The sequence below is a fragment of the Solanum pennellii genome, chromosome 3 (genome assembly GCF_001406875.1).
Source record: "Solanum pennellii chromosome 3, SPENNV200".
NCBI lineage: Eukaryota > Viridiplantae > Streptophyta > Magnoliopsida > Solanales > Solanaceae > Solanum > Solanum pennellii.
This window is the reverse complement of record NC_028639.1, coordinates 74,474,486-74,496,242: the sequence shown is the minus strand read 5'-3', so window position 1 is coordinate 74,496,242 and position 21,757 is coordinate 74,474,486. Positions and strand designations below refer to the sequence as shown.

The 21,757-nt window shown below is 35.0% G+C and overlaps 2 protein-coding genes across 3 annotated transcripts in view; one reads left to right on the top strand and one right to left on the bottom strand.

Annotated features, from left to right (window-relative positions):
* Positions 1–1,512: 1,512 nt before the first annotated feature.
* LOC107012681 lies at positions 1,513–16,482 on the bottom strand. Of its 2 annotated transcripts, XM_027916003.1 has the most exons (11): positions 16,166–16,482; positions 14,545–15,064; positions 12,596–12,743; positions 11,453–11,590; positions 10,634–10,744; positions 9,909–10,014; positions 7,744–7,965; positions 5,736–5,805; positions 4,776–4,930; positions 2,627–2,693; positions 1,513–1,894 (listed from the first exon to the last, which is right to left on the bottom strand). In XM_027916003.1, exons 1-11 carry the CDS (start codon positions 16,319–16,321, stop codon positions 1,764–1,766), a joined length of 1,824 nt encoding a protein of 607 aa, XP_027771804.1. In that variant the 5' UTR covers positions 16,322–16,482; the 3' UTR covers positions 1,513–1,763. The 2 variants fall into 2 exon arrangements, with proteins under 2 accessions (XP_027771804.1, XP_015068075.1); XM_015212589.2 differs by lacking the exon at positions 11,453–11,590.
* Positions 16,483–19,146: 2,664 nt separating this feature from the next.
* LOC107014886 (single myb histone 4) overlaps positions 19,147–21,757 on the top strand; it is a 7,256-nt gene continuing 4,645 nt past the window's right edge. The window contains exons 1-2 of the mRNA XM_015214998.2: positions 19,147–19,493; positions 21,196–21,395. Coding sequence (XP_015070484.1) covers positions 19,344–19,493; positions 21,196–21,395 — 350 coding nt within the window. The 5' untranslated portion in view covers positions 19,147–19,343. The remainder of the gene's footprint in view (positions 19,494–21,195; positions 21,396–21,757) is intronic.

Here is a 21,757-nt window from a genome sequence, read left to right as displayed (position 1 = left end):
ATTTTCTACTAAAACAGTTGTGTGTGCTTTGGTTCTCTTGTTTCGAGCTTGTGTTTGGCTACCACGTTCCCTTGGTTTTTGTCTTTTTTGTATTTGAGGTTCTTTATCACAATACCACCACCAATTAGTTGCAACTCTCAGTTGCTCCAACACTTCTCAGCCAATCTTTGTTTCCTCCCTCTTGCCAGATTCCCCCTCCCCCTTCCCCCCAAGTCACCTCATATCACCACAACCTTGGTTGACACCTTCTCTGGCTGTGACAGTTCCCCGCATACTATTCCTACACAATATCACTGCTCCATTCTTTGTACTGCTCATTCGAGCTCTCATGTAAAGGTCCTTGCAGTGTTCAAAGGGATACAAGAGACTGAAGTTGTCCTTGGATTGGAGTATGACCCTCTCAGATTCGTTATGAAAATGCTATGAGAGGCCATGTATGCTCACACACCGTGTAGCATAGAAGATGTTTAGCAGACTTGACACAATGAGATATTCTGGAGAAGAAACAAGCCTTTAGTACTTACCACTTAGAGCAGATTATGCGTATGCAACATACGTTGTGTGTTATGTCATCTGTTCTTAGATTTTGAATTTGATTGATATTGGACTAAAGAAAGTAAGTTTTTCTCTCAGTGGTGTTACATAAGCATCCCTGTCTTTGTTTCGTATATGTTCGGCTTTGTTTTCTTTCGAGTTGATTGTGAAATGGGAGCAGAAAGCATCAACTTCACTTCAATTTGATTTAGTGGTCTATGTCTTCGCATGGTGGAAGTTCCCGCTCGAATTTAAGTTCAAATCAGAGATGTTAATTACTTCCTCTGTTGGGCTATGTGTCAAATATTTTTCATTTGATTTTTATCTTTACTAGATTTCTTGACAATTAAGGGATCTTTTTCCATTGTGTCAATTCATTTACATTGGGTTAATGATTTTGAAAAATATAGTGAGCGAAGATCAAATCACACATATAAATCCGGAGGGAGTAATGAGAAATATCTCATTCCAAAATGAATTGTCATTAAACTTAAATACTAGTATGGTGACACTTGCAATTTTGAAGTGCACCCAAACTTCTTCCTAATGGCAAAGTTTGTTTAGATAATTTCTTCTTGTATTGTTTTACATTATAAAACATGATACAAATTATACTACATAAAGGTGGGTTCTTACAGTAGCTTTCAAAAATCATTAACAATTTTCCAGAGTCTGGTAACTGCCGTAAAATATAAGGAATTAACTGCTCCCACTACTCAACTCCATTCAGACATCTAAAAAGGAAAAACTCAAATTTGCCTTTGAATAAGCAAAATGAAAATAAAAAGTGATGGTGTTACTATGATATTGCTATTTTTACTTTCTTAGTTGGGACACAGTTGAAATTTGAAAGGGATTGGCTTCGTTATCTTTCACGCCCCGTTTATCCAACCTGATCCTATATTAGGCATCGTTGATATACTACGTAGATGGACACACAACTACTTATAGGCGCCAATATCTATTTGGTGCTGAGCATTATTGAAGAGTCGACGACAGTTGGTATTTCTTCATAACTAGAATCGATAAGTTTACACATTCTTACATAGTTTAACTTATGAGTACATGTCTTGAGTTGAGTTTACACGGGAAAATGGCGAGACGGATTCGATCTTTTGTACAACTTGCAAAGAGCCATAGCCTTGCAAAGCTATGGATTCTGAACTACCACGGAGCTACTCCTTGCATTCATGTTTGCAGCAGCAGACTCCCTTGCTTCACGCGGACTCTCACTTTTGAAAGCTTGAAATCACGTGCGCAGCAGCGGATTCCCTTGCTTCGCGCGGACTCTCACAGATCTTGCTTCTACTGACAACTTTGGAATCAGCAGCTCTTACAATGACCTTGGCAAGAAATCCACCTTAACAGGGGCAAACACTGACAAGGATTAGCCCAACATCGCGAGACATCTTAGAATTGGAGTGCTCGGTTAATTGAGATGACAATAAGAAAGAAAAAACATTAGAAGTTGAGAGGTTTAATCAAGTCTACGACAAGCCTTCTAGTGGAGGGGCTATACCATTTGGCAATTGATAACTACATTGCCTGTAATACAGCCCCTTAACCAACTGCAAGATGGTAAAGGAACAATAGCTTCTCCCCGACAGAGCATCCCTCCCCTTGTAACCACTATTTAACCCCTATTTAACCCCATTAGCTTGAGGGAATTCTCTTCTCTTCTCCTACTAATTTCTCACCAAGAAAAAAGAGTGTCCTCACAAGGACTGACTACTTTCTTGACGCCTTATGTTCTCCATGCTCCAGTTGTCCAGTACTAGGTGTATAGGGGTGTGTTACGTCCAACATTGGTTGAGGGAATGAGTTGTGATCTCTCCTTACAAGGTCACGAGCAATCGTTCCCTCATGAGCGCTATTGAGGTTAAGTTAGGCCCAAGATCCATTGATTCATCAAAATCAAACAAATACGAAAAAATTTGGATGGAAAATGGTCAAAAGTTTAGAATATAATTTTTTCCTAGGCTAGATCTCATCAAATGTCCAATCATTTCCATCAATAGCACAGTAGCATGTATCCTAATTGATATAAAATATATAGACTTTTGAGGTACATGGCAAAGCTTTAACATCTTACCCTCAAGTGGAAAGACTTGATATGTTGGCAATACCCAATTATTCCTGCAGCAGAATTGATCCAGTTGCTGCTGACATAGAATTCAAACATAAATGCATGTGTTTTACAATTATCCAACAAGTATAAATTGGATCAAAGAAGAAAAGAGACTAATACTTTTAGGATAAGTAATTCACTACAGGAATGTGAAATTACATCATTTCTAAAGCATTTGTGGGAGAATCACATTCATCTTTTATGTATTTGTTAGACAACTAATATAACCAAATACTATATTTATTTATTTTTTGAGAATTATAAACCAAATACTATATTTGTAAATCAACATTATACATATATCTTTTGGATAGATTTTTGGCTTAGATGAATATGAATATACTTCACTTGACTTCCTCAGTTCACTACATGTTAAGCAAAGTGACTCAGTTTCTTGCACTCTTATTAACCTTGACATACACTGGTATTGTATTGGTGCTGTCCGTCATCAATAAAATGTTCATTAATCAAATATAAATACATTCCACTTGACTTTCTCAGTCTGCTGATCGCCTCAAGCTCATAGATACACACTTCAATTAAGCTACGGTCAAAAACAAGCACCGAATAATGTCAGAGTGGTTTTCTTTTCCTATGGAGTGAATGTGAGTGAATGTGTTTTTTCCCTTGATAAGAATAATATCAGAGTGGTCGACTTGGAGGGTTTTACAGCCTTGGGATAGCCCTAACCACACATGAGCTGTTCATTTAGTTTGAAAACCATAACCCTAAATATAATTTGGACACCAAGCATAAGGTTGATCCTGGAATCTATGAGATGATTTGGCTTAAGAAAATGATGGAGGAACTAAAGAGGTCAAACTGGACCAAATAAGTAAGGATGGAGGAACTAAAGAGGTCAAACTGGACCAAATAAGTAAGGAAGATTTCAGATTCTTAGGAATTAGATCAAAATTATGGCTCAACTCTTGGATCATCTAAAATTAACATACTGGAAAATACTGCTATCTTCTTTTCAAGTCATGAGTCGCGTATTGACAGCTGAACTAGTTTAGCAAACACAGCTAGCCCAAAATTTTACATGTAAAACAGTGAATTGATTTCGGGAAAAAATAACCAGTTGAAAGTTTTCACTATGCCATACGCGGACCGAATACAGAATTTTATACAAGGAACAAAAAAATGCATGCAAGCCAAAACAAGTACTTCCATCTTTCTTAGTTCAATAAAACAAGCATGTCTAATATGTGTCTCAATAATGAATTCCGATATATTGGAAAGGAAATCTTAGAAATATCAAACATGAAGAAAATTTCCAATAACAGAGGACGAACTGAAGACATTTGAATGATAGCAAAATGGAAAGAATAGCAGCCTTCTACAACACAGTTTTCACCTTTCAATAGCTTATCTGGGGAAAGGGATACTATGGTATGGGAGAAAGATATCAAAGGGCTGTTCTTCTCTGTTAGTACAGCATATAAGGACCTAAACTCATCAAATCTTCAGTAGGAAAGTTGCTCGTGGAAGACGATTTAGAAAACAAAAGTTCCTTATAAAGTGAACTATTTTACCTGACTTTTGGCAAAGGAAGCAGCATAGACCCCTGAGAATCTGAACAAAAGAGGTTTTACCTATGCTCTAGATGCTTCTTATGTGGGGAGCAAGCTAAGACTTGACCATCTTTTTTTACATGCAAGTGACAGATCAGCTATGGAAGATGTTCATCAGCCTGGGAAAGATTAGGTAGGTGAAGCCAGGGAGCATAAAAGGAGAAGATATGGAATTGTCCCAGCATGTTTTTGGTGGACAGTATGGAGAGAAATAAATAAAAGATGTTTTGAGGACAAGCAGAGCAATTAGCAGAGGTTCAAGACGAATTGCTTAGCTCTTTATTACTTCTGGTTTAAACAGGAACTGTTAGCTTAAATAGAAGATTACTTTGATGTTCTAAAGTATTTGTAGGAAAAGCAACAAATAGGTGATCTAGTTGTAAGTTGTAATACTTTTGAAGGGGGACAACATATTCTGATGTAGTATACATGTGGATATAGAGATTAACGGTTACCATTCTCAAGAAGAAAAAACAAAACAGACAGAAAATAAGGAAAGCAAAAAAAATAATGTGTCAAATTTGGATGCCTCATCTTGCCTGACATCGGTTTTGCAAAGTAAGAATAGCCTCGGACAATCTTTTTCCCTTGCTATATTGAATAGTACATGAGTCTTCTACCAGTTGATTGGTACTGCCTTCGTCTTCTATACACATGTCATTACAGCCATCTATAAGAGCTTCATTTTCACCCCCTGCATACATATTAAGTAGGAAATCATGCTGACAGTTCCCAGTCCAATTGTATTAAACTGATGCTATCCAACTGAAAAGTCTCCCGAAGGATGACATAAAGTATCATAATGGGTATTGAAACATCAAATATTAGCAACAGATAATGTCACCTGTCATAAGAGAAAAGGTACCACAATAGTTTCCGCCCATTCTTTTTCTCAGTTCCAATTAAAGTGACACAAACATGTCAGCAATTTCTAATAAAAGATTTTCCTTTCGTTATTTATCATTTTTTTAAGAAACAAATAGGTCTCGATTTATCTCATTAAATTTTGAAACTTATCAAAAATGCAACTTTTAGATCCATGTTGGGCCTGCGTCTCTAAAAGGAACAGAGTTTGATTGAAGATAACTACTTGAGGAATAATCAAATTTTCTTTCCTCCTTTGAAGAACAAAATACTACTGTCGTGGCAGGAAAACAAGAAAAACAAACCCTTACCAACTCGTAAGGAACAATATGATCCTTGAAGAAGAGCAAACAGGAAAACAAACACGAGAAGGGAAGTTTCATTTCTGACTTTTTCAAGTTGTAAATAAAAAGATAGATAGCAATACAAGAATATATGAGAACAAAAAAAGAAAAAGAAAAAAACTGATGATACATGGAACCTTCAACTGGCAGTTTGTTGCTTTTTACTCATTCTAACAGCCGCACATCAATCTATGTAATGCCTTAAAGGAAACAAAAGAACTTCCTGCCTTATAAAAATCTAATATTCATTAATTCAGATGAAACACGCTAGCAATGGAGAAAAGATCGTACCGTTTAATTCTGCCTGAATAGTTTTATTACACAAAGCAATCTCGTCTTCCAAAATGCGTAGCTGATAATGCTGAAAGTAATATAGGAAGAAAGTGAATATCTCAAAATTTGACGGCACATTAGGGGCCTAAATCATAATCCACAGTTCTCTACCATTTCTATCACCATATCGAGAAAACTAAAAATGTGAACTTCCTTAAACCTTCACACAGATGGTCTTCCATGTCCAATGTTGAGCATGAACAGGAATACCACCACCTCTATCATACACAGCACGCAAAAATAGAAATACATAAGAAATAGAAAAGTGGGAGTGAACAGCTACCATTATGGGTTGTGGCATTGGGCTCATTTCCAACAACTTACCTGGGTCTTCCTGTAAGTGCAAAGTTCAAAGCAGTACATGTCTCGAATGAATTTCCGGAGAAAAAAATGAGAAAAGACGGACGATGCAACGTCTTCTCTTGACAGTATTCCCACCTACATCATGTCACTGTTCAAGGTGCAGAAACAACTAGACAAATCAGAAGGTCCTTCCTCTGGACCTATGGAGGGGGAACAATGAAGGCCAAAAGATCCATCTAGTGAGTGGTAAAATCTGCTTATGCCAAAGCAACAGGGAGTACTGGGAATTAGAGAGTTGTATAAGCACGACAAGAGTCCGCTAATGAAATGGTGGTGGAAATATGCTCAAGAATTAGCAAGCTTATGGGAAGAGGTTGTGACCGCCAAATACGGGAGTCAGGACAAAAGGAAAACAAAACAGAATACATGGAGTTGGACCTTGGAAGTATGATAACAACCTGAAAGATGAATTCTTTCAAGAGGTGTCCTTCAGGACAGGAAATGGCAAAACATTCAAAATTCTGGTAGGACAGGTGGCTTAACAATCAACCCCTCAGAACCTCCCATTCTAACCACTATCACTTAGCTTCTGACCCTGACTCTTCAGTGGCACAAAACATAGTAGGTGAAATATGGGTTCCTCACTTCAGGAGGAACATATAGGACTGGGAACTAAATGAGCTTACTGATTTATTTAAAGTACTTGAAGGAGTTTCAATGTATCCTCTAGTCCCACATAGCTTAAGATGGAGTAGCTCTGGAAAAGGAATCCAAACTATGAAGGAAGGATATAGTAGGCTGTGCACATCAAATGGAACGATAGATTAATGGGCTTGGAAACTAAATTAAGAGACCAAAATCCCAACCAAAGTCAAAAGCTTCTCATGGGCAACCCTCAAACTCAGGACAACTAACAGGAGAAATTTTCAGTTGATTCCTCAAGTTGGTTAACAGACGCTTCATGCAGAAAACAAATAACTGTAAAATAAAATCTAAACCTGAGGGAAAAGAAAAACAGTTTTCTTATCAATTAGAAGGAAGAAAGGATTTGCTCGTCCTGGGAAACGAAGTATACTTAAATGAGCGAGAAGTAACCAGGTATAGGAAAAGGGGCAGTAGGCTCAAAGGAGGCGGGGCCTTTTTGTTTAAGGGCTGCTCGCCTTTTTAATAAGATTTTCATAAAAAGTTGGTCTCTCGACTTTTTATCAATATGAGGTAATCTTAACATGGTATATAAGACTCGTGATTCAGGCAATCCAATCCTCCGAGTGTAAGGCGGAAGCCCCCAAAAATGGTTTTCAAAAAATGGGTGATTAAAAGATTGAATTACTATGCCTATCTTGGTGGTCGTGAGATGAAGGGAACATTCTTGAAAACGAGTCGAGAGTTCGTCAAGGAAAATTGGGGAAAGAAATCATCGAAAGGGAATAGGATATTAGTCACTTGTCAGATCAACTAGGGCAAATTCTCTTTTTAGGAGGTCCAGAAAATGTAATACGCAAAGTTTCATTTGCAAATTCAGATCCAACATTAACAATTTTTTCAAAAGTGAAACGAGCAGCCATATTTATTAACCATAGAATCAAAGATTGTCAACATGTAAACTAGAAATGGCATGCACCTAGGAAGACGTAGGAAGAGTAACAATATCAGAGGCAGTTACCAGTTTCTCTCTTTTCCAGCGAAGAACAGTCAAGGCAGATTGTGATATTGCATATTCCTTTGAAGCCAAAGTGGTTACTCCATCCACAGATTGTTGGGAACCCAACTGAGACAGGCCTACTGCAGAGACTCCTTGCATATTTCTTCTTCTTTTCGCTTCAACAATCTTTTCATCATTGAAATCAGTAATGCACAACTTAATCATGGGTGGAGCCACATTTTCCTGTCGACGTGCTTGAATATTGAATACTCACAAACATTTTCGTCCATAAAATTGACTCTGAAAGCATGATGTGATAACAAAACTTGCAGGTAATTAAAAGTTATTACTCAGAAATTATTACTTCCTCCATTTCAATTTGTTTGACTGTTTTGACTTGGCATGGAGTTTAAAAAAGTAAAGAGGACTATTGAATCCTGTGATTTTGAACTACAGATATGTAGAATGTACCAAATGCACTTTAATCTTATGGTCTTAAACACGTCATGCGTAAAAGGATAAAAATTGTCCTTAACCGTAATAAAGATTCCCTCCTTCCACCTTATGGTTCAAAAATGGCCGCAATTTTATTTTTAGGGCTAAAAATGCCCTTTTACTAAGAAAGTATAACATGGCATAGTCCAGTCATTTAATCAAACAAGAGGCCTTTAACTTAAAATGAGTAGTTATTTCATTTTTTATCAATCAAGTTATCATGAATTCAATGTTTTTTCAAGATAAGGCGGGGGACTAGACTTCGTGGTGGACAGTGGTGGACAAAGAGAGGAAATTTGATGTTTGGACATGTGAAGAGAAGATGCACGTATGCCCAAGTGAGCATTGACTTGCTTTTTTTGAAGTTTGGAGCATCTTATATGCTTCTTTTTCCTCCTAGTTTTTTTTATTACTAGTCTCTAGACTAAATGTGGGTTGCACGTACGTTTCATTTCAATTGAACTTTAAAACCATATGTAAGTAATGAATAATTGAAATTTTTGAAGGAAACTACAACATTTTGTAAGCTATACATAATCAATTGAATTGGTGTCATTTGTTTTCTATGTAGCTCTAGCAATATAACATTTAGGATGACACTTTTCTTGTTTTCTAATACTTCAGCGACACATAGTTTAAAAGTAAACTTAAGCAATCTAACACGGGTTATGTTTGTAAATGTCTCACTGTCTAAAAACTTGTGTCTTGTCTTTAGGAAACTGCAGTAGACTCCTTTTTACACTCGCACTAATATCAAGAAGCTATTGCTTATCTGATGCAGTTAGTTGTCCTAGTGCACATGCTATTTCTGGGCCACTACTCCCCCAAGCTCACATAGCTATCAACTTCTCCCAACTCCAAAGCTTTGGCATTGTCAAGCCTCCACATTTACAACCCTCTTCTTCCTCTTACTCTAAATATCTAAACAAATTCTTATGTTGGGTTGTTAGATTCTCGCTCGGGATAATCTTGTAGTCCTTACATAAACTTCTATCTCTCCTCCTAAGAAGTAGGTAGTCTATTTGGGTCTTAGCCACCGCACTACGGTAGGTCACCAAGTGTTCCTCTTCTGAAAACTCAAGTTAGAAATGACAAAGTCAACAACCTTTGCGCAATAACCCCCTCGTTCCTATCCCCGAAGTAGAAACCACCATGCACATCATCGTAACCCCTCAAAGTGCTCCCTATATGACCACTAAAATCACCTCCCATAAATGTCTTCTTGATGTGTGGGATACCTCCCACAACCTCATCCAAATCCTCCCAAAACCACTTCTTGAACTTGTCGTCCAAACCCTTATGCACTGTGTCAAAGGTCAGACCTCCCACAGCTAGTCTAATAGGCATCATCCTATCATTCACCCTCTACTCCATTCCACCATAAATAGAAAAATAATTATGATAAAATATTACTATTAGATGGGAAAATAATTGAAGAAAGTTCCACATGTACTACATTAAACAGAAAAGAGCATATAAAGCACTAAAGGATTCATTTGGTGATAGTAAGTGCTGAAAATTGTTATGATTTTATCTCAGCCTGAATGATAATCACATCAGTCATCCAAACGTACTTGATGAGGACCACCAAGCCAATTGGATAAACAAGTGATTTATCACCAGCTTTCTTTGAAAAAGGTGCATCTCTTGGAATTCCTTATAGTGTAGTTACTGTAGGAGTTAGTTTTCACCTGATTTACTTCTTTCTTACAGGAGCTACCTCCCACATGTATATCATATGCATGGGCAGCTACCACTTCTACATTTAGATCTTGCAAGCCACTTGACAACTGCTCCCTGTGATGAGAATTCCATTTACAACAAAAAAGGAATTATGCTTAATATCCTCCTCAAGATACTTTTAAAAGAGCAGAAACTAGATATATAGGAAATAAACAAGAAATTATCTGACCACCCACGTGCTTCTGCTGTACTTCAATGGCAAAAGTAAGCAGGCCCAATGAAGCTAGTGATTCAGGAGTAAAGGGTCCAACTAATTTGGGCCCAAATGAAGCAATACATAATTATTTCAACGCCCCAGGGAAAAGGGCCCAAACAAAGAACAAGGCCAAAAATACCACTTCTGACTGGAAGACTATACACTTATTACATGCAAACCCTGTGCAGCTTCTATATACTGATACACATCATGCTAAACAGATTGCACCACCAGTCAAAGCACAGGAAGACACTTGCGATGCCACCAGAATAGAAATATTATCGAGTTTGTGAAACAGAGAAAGATAATCATAGGATAGTTTCTACTGGAAGGAAAGCAGGTATGCTCCATCTTGGAGCATATTAATTGAAAAATAAAAAGCAATTCGCTGCAGAGACTAGAGGGCGATGTTCGACTAAACATTTTGCACCACAAAAAGGAAAAGAAATAACAAAAGAAATCAGATGCAACTTCTACCTAGAATGCCAATTCGACAAAATCTCTCGGTAGGGAAGCAAGTGAAAATACTCAACAGCTGGAGCAACCGACCATCCACATGATTTTTTCTTGATTAAAGGACCCTGCAAGCTACTCCAGAAGAAGATTCAGGGGAAAATCAGTCATTTGTCGACATTGGAGCAATATTTATAATACTAAAAAATAAAATTTAAAGCAATATTCATTTATGAAATGCAAAATTGAGCTTTTCTAACAGATTATGAAATAAACTAAGGAGAGATCAATTCCTTACAAAATTTGATCCTTAATCCATGAAATGCACTTATCAGGCTACTTAGCACATCAATAAATCAACATAATTGAATTATGCTCATATAAGTGCAAAATGATGTGATGAATACTATAGTTGAGTTCCAAGATAGAGGTGAATTCAAAAAAAGTATGGATGCCTCATTCGTTGTAACCAGCCTGATGGGAGGGAGCTACGAACGCTGATGATACCATGTTTCTTTGTGATGCAGTTGAGACCCAACTGGATTAGGAAAAGCTCTCATTTGGTTTCAGGTAGTGTTAGGTCATAAAATTAATTTGAGGAAGTGTGAGATTGTTCCTGTTCGAGAGGTGAATGATCTTGGATTGCTTGCTCGAGTATTGGATTGTAGGGTTGGTACTCTTCCGACTACATACCTGGGAGTATCGTTAGGTACTTCGAACAAGGATCATGCGGTGTGAAAACCGGGTTTTCAGAGTGTTGAAAAGAGACTAGCAGGGTGGCAGAAAAGATAAATGTCCAAAAGTAGAACGAAGTGCTTATAAAGAGCACATTATCGAGCATACCAACTAACAACATGTCTTTGTTTCAGGCTCCAACTGTGGTCACCAAAAAGCTGGAAAAGATTCGGACAAGATTTCTTTGGGATGCAGCAAATGGGGCAAGAAACTTTAACTTGGCGCGGTGGAAGCCTGTCACAACTCCTACAAAATGAGAGGCGTTCGAATCAAAGATTTGATGCTACAATTCAATAAATTAGGGGGACACACGATGGAGAGACTTTTTGGGACTTGAGATTTAGAAGGGATTTTCAAGATTGGGCAGTGAATGAGCTTCAAATACTGTTAGCCTTATTGCATAGACAATCCGATGAATAATCTCGACGTTTTGCGGTGAGGCTTGGGAAACAATGGAGCGTCAGCATGAAGTACTTCGATGAGAAACTATAATTTAGGGAGGAGGTTGAAGTCCCATGTAATGCAATATGGGTTCCAAAGGTGCAGAGAAAGGACAGTCTCTTCACTTGGCCAATAAAGGGGTGATCTTGATAGCGAAAAATCTTAGAAAGTGAAAAGTTGCTTGCGTCAGTTGGTGTTACATGCGGGTGAGGATTTGGATCATCTTTTACTTTATTGTGGCAAACCGTGAAACTATGGTGGGATATGTTTAGGTGGTTTGGCACTCCTTGGACGATGTCAAAAACTGTGAAGATTTGATGTTCAGCTAGAAAAGTGGAAGGAGGAGGAGGAGATAAAGGGCTTAGAACGTGGTTCCACATGCGTTAGTATGGGTGGAGTGGAGAGAGAGAAAAAGGAGAGCTTTTGAAAGTGTAGAGTCAAGTTTCACTCAGTTGAGGAGTAGTCTCCGTTTCTTTATTTTCTTTAGGTGTAACTAAAAAATTCCTTATTGTATTAGACGATTGGATGGAATTTGTAGTGAATCATATTCTGTAGAATCTTTACCTTTTACTATATCACTTGAATACGCCTAGTTTGACCATGTTTATGAATGAAAATAATTTTACTTGATAAAAAATGCAAAATTGGATCTCCTACGAGCACATTAAAGATTTATATATTATGCATCAATATTGGTAACAAGACTCACATTTGAAAGAGATGTATTTGGTTTTAAAGGTCCAGTTTATCATTGTTTTTGCCGTTAATTTGTTGAAGCATGTACTTGAATATGTAGAGAAATGAACTAACCTTTCAAGGATGCGGCGAATAGAAATCGTAAAGCCTTCATTCACCAACTTAGTGGATTGTACAAGATATAATTGCGTGGATGCTTTTTCTTTATCTAAGGAATATACAAGGTGGCTCTCTAGGACAACCAGATCACTTCTATTGATGCCTGTTTCAAATGCAAATTACATGAAATATTTAGTCATTCTACATATATTACAGCACATAAACTGAAGTATTATGGCAATATTTCCAACATTACATATGAAGCTGCCTTTGGCTAAGCGAAAAATATATGGTTGCTTAAAAGATAGGATACTAATCAGTATACTAGTAGCAGAGTTAATTACTTCAAAGAGATCAAAAGGCAGAAAAAGTTACTAATCATGACTGATTCTAGTGGAATAAAAACAATTACAGATCAATCCAGCTAGCTACAGAAAAAATCAAACCAAACTTGAGAGTATTTTTCAGACAAACAAAATAAATGTAAGGAAGATTCCTATAACTCAAAGATAGAGAACCCATGGGGGCAGTGACAGATCTAGAACACAACCAATGGATTCACGTGAACTGATTACCTTTTGCCCAGACCCCTATACATTAAAAAAATCATTAAACATCAAGAAAAAAATGATTGTCAACTAAGTTATTATTGTAAATTAACTTGAGGTCTTTGTACGTGGCAGAACCACAGTTTTCACTAAGATTCAAAATGTAAAAGAGCAAACACACGAAGAAGTCAAGGAGATTCACCATCTCGTATATATTCATAAAAAATAATTTGACCTCTAGTCCTGGTGGAACATTTTATTTTATAAAATTGAACTGAGACGGACTTAATTGGAACGACATAAACAGTGATGATTCATAAAACCACCTCAACTTCCTTGGTATTATGTAGTTGTGAACTTATCTGCGCTTCGCGCGGTTATGAAAGATGATAAGATTCTGCCTCAAAAAAAAGATGATAAGATATCATCTTTTAAAATTAAATATTACTATATGTATCTCTCATTTCTATCTATCTATATAAATATTTGGTTTGTTAGTAAACTTTCAACAAAATCGTGAGTTATATTTTGAAAGAAAAGCAATCATAGACTTACGATAATAAAAAATTCATATAAAATATAAAATGAAGAGTAATTATAGAGAGAAAGCATAAAAAAAGTAAATAATACGACGTCATTTTTACAATCATAATCATTTTTAAAAATTGAGATCAATATACAATCTTCCGAGTTCTGGTCGACATCTACTCCCATAAGTCAATCATCATTCAATAGTCTTCATCCTATTTTTCAAGTCAACCGAAATATGAATATAATAAGCACCGTAACAAATTAAAATGCTAATATGATTATTATTGTCTCTATTTATAGGACTACGATATGAAATAACAAATAATGTCATGAATATGACATTAATTATTTTAGGTGTTATGATGATAAAAGAATCGTACTAAAAGAAGATTAATGCAAGGTTGTAAGAATAATGAAAATTTCTTTTCATCCTTTTATATCATGAATATATTTTATTTTTAATTTGGGAAAATGAGATAAAAGCTTAAAAATTTGACAAAATAGATTAATAATAATGATGGCCATTGAGAGGTGCCACATCACCGTTTTCATATTCTACTTTATATAGAGAGAGAGAGATTGTAGTTAAAAGAAATAAAATGTAGTTATTGTAGCATTGAGTGGCAGGTGCATGAAACATCTTTTCACAACATGAACCACGATTGACATCACTTCTCACAAACAAACCACAAGAACCACTTGCTTAGTACTGATAGGCAGCACAAACAAACCAAAAGAACTACTTCCATAGTACTGATAGAAAAAACAGGCACCACAGGAAAGATTAGTTCAAACCCAATTTGGTGGGAAAGGAGAAAATCACTTCCAAAGGCAAATTTTGAGAACTTAAAACTCTAGAATTTTGATTCCTCATTAAGCATATACCTGTTGCTTCTGTGGCAGCGGAAAGTGCAAGATCTTGGAGCGATGATCCATCAGCATACTGAAGACTGGTTGAAAACATGTTAGTTTTTTTCTTTTTGCTTATGCACTTCGAATCAAAAAGATAACTTGAAGAGACATCAAGATGTTTCTCAATAATGGACCAAACTGCGCAGGTCATAGAACTATGCATGAGCAAGCAATTCTCCCTCCTTGAATCAACTAAGAATACAGCAACTTTGGAAGTAGGCCATTTCTGTGATAGCGGAACAACTTCTGCATCATCCAGCGTTGAAGATATATCACATGCCCTCATGATTTCCTTCTCAGTGAGTGAAAGTTGGCTTTCCAAATTGTCAACGTCTGTGTATACTGATCGATGCATTAATTTCATATATGTCATCAAAGTTGGTTTCAGAACTACAGCTAATTGGCAAAATGATGCAAAATTAAGAAACTCTATTTTCTGATCTTGATGTTGCTTCCTGTAGTAGTAGTTGTAGAGCAACACAACAGCACCCACCTGCCAACATCAGCAGCCAGTAGAAGAATGGATTAAGTAGAGCATAACAAACATACCATAGCACTTGCAAGAAGGTTTCTCACTAACCAAAAAATATCATGACCTTTATTACTCAACTTCCATACCATGCTTGAGTATTCTAGCTCACTGATTAATCTAAATTCAATCATAATGCAGCTCACTTCCCCTAGAGTCATTTACATAGAATCCACCCATCCCCATCACAGAAGATCTTTCCCCAAAGTCAATTGCATGAGATATAGAAGTTTAGAGTATACAGATGAAAAGAAAAATGTGTATGGATAAGTTTGTGTTGAATGTTTAGATTTAAAACCACATGTAATATTCTAAAACTCGCACACTTCTGCAGTTATTAAATACTCAAAAGTAATAAAAAGATGAAGGCCTGGAAGCCTAAAATAATGACCTTATCAAACAAATGGACATACTAGAAGAGATACGATAAGCAATAAGATTATGCATGAGAAGGTGGGAGTGGCTTCTGTGCTAAACAAGATGAGGGAAGTGGGAGTGAGACAGTTTGGACATGTGAAAGAGGTGTGAGAGGTTGGCTATAGTAGGTCTAAGGAGGGGTAGAGGTCGACTGAAAAAGAATTAGCAGAAGTGATTAGACAGCAAAACATGACGCGTCTTTAATTCACTGAGGACATGACTCTAGACAGAAAAGGTATGGAGGTTGACGATAAAGGGTACAAAGGTAGACAAGTGTTGTCGTACTTTCATGTGTGAGAGGCAGTGATTCAGTTTCCTCTTCTCAACTTTTCCTTATTTAGCAGTATTAGATAGTATTCAGGTAGTATCTTTTTCTTCAATTTTCACTACTACATGTTGCTTCATTTCCACTGTTTATCTTGTTATCATTTTCCTTTCAATTCCTTCTATTACACCAAATAGTCTAAAACTTCAGAGATTCCATACACATTTTATTAAAGCATAGAAACCTCACACAGAGTTCTAGTCGAGAAATCTTTCAATTTTACTCAGTGAATTCAATTGCAAAAAAAAAAAAAGATCAAATTGAATTAATCAAATAAAAACATATCAAATGAATGAACAGAGTAAATAAAAAGCTACAAGTACCTGTTTAGCCATGGATTTTTGTTGATCAAGTGTCGGAACTTCCTTTGATTTGCAAGAACTACGCCCTAACAACGGCTCCACCATACATTCCAGCAATGCATCAACTACTTCCTCTGTTGCACACATCTTCTCCGTCACCTCCATTTTTTCCATCATCTGATTCTAGTTCTAGATTTTAGTTGATAGAGCAAAAATCAATGATCGAAAACGTGAATTTCAATCAAAAATGCAATGGGCATGCAAAGAAGCATGGGGTTTAACGCCCTGTGATATTTGGGGGGAAATTGGATTTTTCCTTTTTTTTTTTAGGGTGTTAAAAAATCTCACAAAAAAAAGGTCACTTTTACCCTACTAAATATATGTCTAATATATGTTATTTTTTATTTTATTTTATTTATTATTTTTATGTTCGTTTAAAACTAAATTTTTTATTTGTTTTTTCATGTAGTGTATAATATATTTTAATTTTAATAATATGAAATATATTTAATATATTTTTAGTTTAAAATTTTATGTCAAATTAAAATACAATAAATAAATTAAAATAAAGGAATTAGAAATTTATTTTGTTATGTCTGTAGAAACAAAAAAAACATAGAAGAAAATTGCTCATGAATTTAAAAAGTGACATTCCTCGACTTCTATGTGCGACAAAATTTGTTTCTGATAGCGCCAAATCTAAGCTTGGATTAAAGTAATGCGCATATCGACATTGAAGGGGTCAACGGTACGATATTCGAAAATTTTAATTGGATAATTATAATTTTTGAATACGTGTATAAGTAAACATATAATAATTAACTAGTTAATATATTTATAATTTGTCTTAGTTATATTTGTGATTTATTTTTAGCTATAATTATACTAGTTAATATATTTATAATTTGTCTTAGTTATATTTATGATTTATTTTTAGCTATAATTGTGTAGCTCAACTTATTAATTTTGTATAATTCACACGTTTCTATAATTTGAAATTTGTATAACTTTTATATAGTTCGAAATTACATAATATGATTTGTATTAACTTTTGTATAGTTCAAAGTTTATATAATATAATTGTATAATTGTTTACACTTCTAGTGTATGTAATTATATAAATGCGTTATTTTGAGTTTATACAAAAATAACTGAATTATACCAACATATTCGAGAATTATACAAACTAGATAGTTTAAACTGTAGCTACAATTTGTAAATATGCAAATTATAGCTATGAATTATAATTAAATTTACTAAAATAGTTATCTGCTAAATTTCCTTTTTTGTTTTTAATAATATTATATCACAATTACATTATAATAATACAATATGATTTGATATTTGATATTTTATTTTTTAGTGAAGTGTGATACGATTCAGTACTCATAATTTAATTGATTTTACATGTGTTATAAGCTATGATTTTGATTTTTCAAAAAATGTCTCAATCACATCATATTAACAATTACCCATCAACAACGATATACACTATGCATGTCCACAAAACAAGGTTTGAAAAGAATAATACGTAGACAAATTTTATCTCTACCTCAATGGTAAACATATTGTTTTTAATAGACCCCACCGGTCAAGAAAAACAATTCAAAGCAATTCAGAAAAAAAGAAGAAGAAAAAAAGCAAGAAATTTCTTTAAGTCAGTTTGGATTTGACTGTTAGGATTTGACTTGATAAAGAATTAAAATTGTAAAAGTATTTTTTAATTTAACAATTTTAAACTAAAAGTATATATTTATTGACGTATCAAAATGTATTTTAACCTCGTGATCTTAAACACGTTAAGTCTCACCTCCGTGCCATTCCAATGCATTTACACTCCAAAATATAGTCTTTGTGTCTTCAAATCTTTAGCGTAGCGTTAACTCTATCGTAGGTCTCGTCACTCAAACTAAGTCATTCCCTAATAACATACATCACTATACCAAATTTAAGATTTGTCGCATCATTTTATCTATCATCAATGTGGATAAAATTGGTTAAGGGCTAGTCATTTGTGTATTCCAATCAAAACTGAAAAGTATTTTTGATTTTTATACTATATCCATTAACTGAATCTCAGCTCCACCATATGTACCCTAATGGTCATCACACATATAACTCTACTCTCTAAATATCGTCATAAATCTTTTAAAGAGATTAATCATAAATCTTTTATAGGTCGATAAGTACCTTGTGCAAGTTTTTTTTTTCGCTTTTTATATTACTTTACCAACCCCCCTACAATACAAATAACTTCTAGTATTAAACGCCCAAAAATACAAAAATATTCTAGAAAAATAGAAACAATCACTTTTGTGTTGTAAATATATTATGTGGATGTCCACGATTTTAAGGTGTAATTACACCGTAGTGTATAGTAATTCCCGCACCTCTATCACCTTTTCCCTTGATATTCTATTACTTTATACGGTTAATTTTTCAATAACTTTCATGGGCAAGGTCATGCTTATGACTAACTTTTTGTATACTTTTATGTAATACTATAAATAGAGGTATTAGAATTCATATCGAATACACTTGAATATTTAAAAGAATAATAAAACTCTCTTATCTCTCTATTTTTATTGCTTTCATCTTCTATATTTCTTATCTTATTTTGTTTTACAGTATAACCTCATTAAACAAATACTCAATTAATGAATGACATTTTCACAAGTGAATTCATTTAAATTCACTGAGATTTCATTCCCGATGAAATTTTGCGACGTCGAAACGCCATTTATATTAATAAATATTAATTTATCCATTAAATAATACATTTATAAAAAATAATATTTCGTGATTTTAATTATATTAATTGAGTGAATTTTTACTGTAGTTTTAAAACATTTTGTTAATTAATTATCTCGAAAAGAATGTTTCAATCTCAATATTATACGAATCATCACTAACATTTCTTTTATTTAATTAATAAAATAAAATTCATCTTAGCAAACATTATTACACCTAATATAAATAAATAAACAAGGTGAAAAGGGACTCCTATAACTCTAAAATTGTCCTTGGGCGGGAGGAGAAGTATGAGTAGGATGTAATCTGTTTCTTCAACAGAATCTGACAGTATTAACAAAATCTCGCTTCAACTCTATGGGCTTTTTCTGGAAATTTCTTTAATTCTTCTGATATACATATAGAGAAATAGAAAAGTTTGAGCATTAGCGAATAGCGATAGAGAGATATGGGAAATCCGAAGGTAAAGTGGACGTCGGAGGAGGAGGATGCCCTAAAAGCCGGTGTGACAAAGCACGGTAGCGGAAGATGGAAGAACATCATCAGGGATCCTGAATTCGCCCCGATTTTGATTAATCGGTCTAACATCGACCTCAAGGTTTGTATAGCTTCTGTTTTCGTTTCCGGTTTATAATTTTATCATGATCTAGATACGGATATCGAGAATTAGGGTTGAAGTTTATTAGGTAGTCGGGCTTTGTCTAGTCCCGTTATCCGTTATCGGTATTGTTATTATTAATGTTTTTCTTCCATTTTAGTAGTACTTGTTGTTTGATTTGCTTGAGTTATCATGTTATTTGCTATCGCTACAATTGATATGCTAACTCGAGCGGATGTCTATTGGAAACAACCTCTTTACCTTCACAAGGTAGGGTAGGGTAGGGTAGTTCACCCTTGGCAGACTCGGGATTGATTATATTGGATATGTTGTTGTTGTTATCTTCTTGTTTTTTTTGTTTTTATTATGTCATCTTCTGTTCAGGTATTAGCTAACCTTAATTTATACTCGAAAACTGAAAAGGACTTGAGTATGTGTTTCCCTTGATACAATCAGCAAATATCCACAGCTTAGCATTGAACCTATTAAAAATTTAAATTACAGCTTCATACCTACTATTTATTGCAATATTAGTGATTTTACACATGTACTTATACCACAGCATCGAAAATACTGTCCAGATGAACTTGATGTTATAATGCTGCATCCTTCCCTGGTTACAATGTGTATAGTGGCTTCATAGCGGTTCTGTCCCAATTATTTTGGAATATGCAGTATAGTAGTATTCACCTGTCATGGGACTGCTTTTAACCGTGTGATTTTTGGGCTATTGATTCATACTTTCTGGGTATTGCAACTCCGTTCTTAATCATTAGGAGGTGATACAGTCAGATTGAAGTTTCATTTCCTGTGTTGTTCATAAAGTGATGGCTTGATTGCAACTAAAGATTAGGTTTGTTAATTAATTGTTATCTCACCTTCCTTCCCCTTGGCCTTCAAAGTATTTGAGTTTCATTGTTAGTGTCCTCGATTTGTCCTTTACATAGAGCCACATAGGGAAGAACATAGACTTCTGAATGGGATCTATGTTATATTTTCGCTTTATTGCTAAAATAATTTTCACATTCCTTTCTTTTGTTTGTCCCAAAATCAAGCTCAATTTTCTCATGATTCTTATTTTTATTCACTAGTCATTACTGAAATAAGTAGTGCTTAATACTTTTCAATCTCAAAAGTCATATGGAGCCAGTTTTAAACCTAATATACTCACACCTTAAGAAGTTACCTCTGAGTCTAGTTTGGGCCCAGTTTTCTCTAAACCAACATATAATCATGACATCCATGTGGGGTCAAAGTAAGACTACAAACTGGGGATAGAGGGAGCAGTTTTCAAAACATGGAACTCTTATTTATGTTGGTGCCTTATGTCCAAACATTGCCTCTTTCACATACATATTAAAAATTTGTTTGGACGCTGTCCATTTATGAAAAAACTGTTACTAGGAGTGTGTTTCCTTAATACAAAAGGGAGCGAGCTTTGTTTCCTTTCGATCATTAAAATGCAATACATCAATCTAAATGAGTGTTCCAGATTGAAGGAACTCAATCAGAAAAAGGAGGGACTCTAGTTAGGGATATGCAGCGAATCTTCGCTTATGGAACTAAGATATTAATCTTGTTTGGAATTTCAACTTCTGCCAATTTACAAATGTGGCAGTCTCTCATCCAGAGTAGGATTATTTTATAATTTTTTCAGACTCAATGTGATAGTCATCAAGCTTTCTTTGTTCTCCTTGAACAGGACAAATGGAGAAATATGTGTATTTACACTGCTGGACAAGGTTCAAAAGATAAATCTATAGTTGTTCGTACAAGACCAATGGAAATAGATGCATTTGTGCCTTCCCCTATTCAAAGTCTTCCGCCTATTACTTCAGCATTTGAGAATGAAGCCATCGAGGATTCTCCCGACGTCCAACCAGAAGGCGTGAATGCTCCAAAGTATGTGGGTCATTTTAGTTTCTTGTATTACTTGTACGCTTAACTATTTCATTGTGTATTTTTTTTGAAACTGTTCTATAATTTTTTTTAATAACTGACTACTTTTCTGTTGAATTTATCAAGGCTAACCTACTGTATGCATGTTTACTATTTAATAAGTACCTCCAGGGAACAATTTTTTTAAAACAAGCTTTTTAGTGTTTTATTGATCAGAAGCATCCAGCAGCGCCTTGCCGGTTTAGAATTCAAACACAAAATGGCCATACTTAAGCAATTCTTCTTATTCTTCTTCTTTCTTAGTTGAAGTTCCCCTTCTCCGGCAGCTAGACGGTAAATCATTTTTCTTCTTCTTTCTAGGTGTG

Bases quoted from the DNA above. Each gene is read 5' to 3' on its own strand.
- LOC107012681 (XM_027916003.1), bottom strand. From the start codon at position 16,321: ATGATGGAAAAAATGGAGGTGACGGAGAAGATGTGTGCAACAGAGGAA. The intron at 11,591-12,595 runs GTTAGTTCATTT...CTCATTTTGTAG, and splicing joins ATTCGCCGCATCCTTGAAAG to GAGTTGTGACAGGCTTCCAC. The intron at 1,895-2,626 runs GTAAGATGTTAA...GCCCCTGTTAAG, and splicing joins TCAAGTCTTTCCACTTGAGG to GTGGATTTCTTGCCAAGGTC.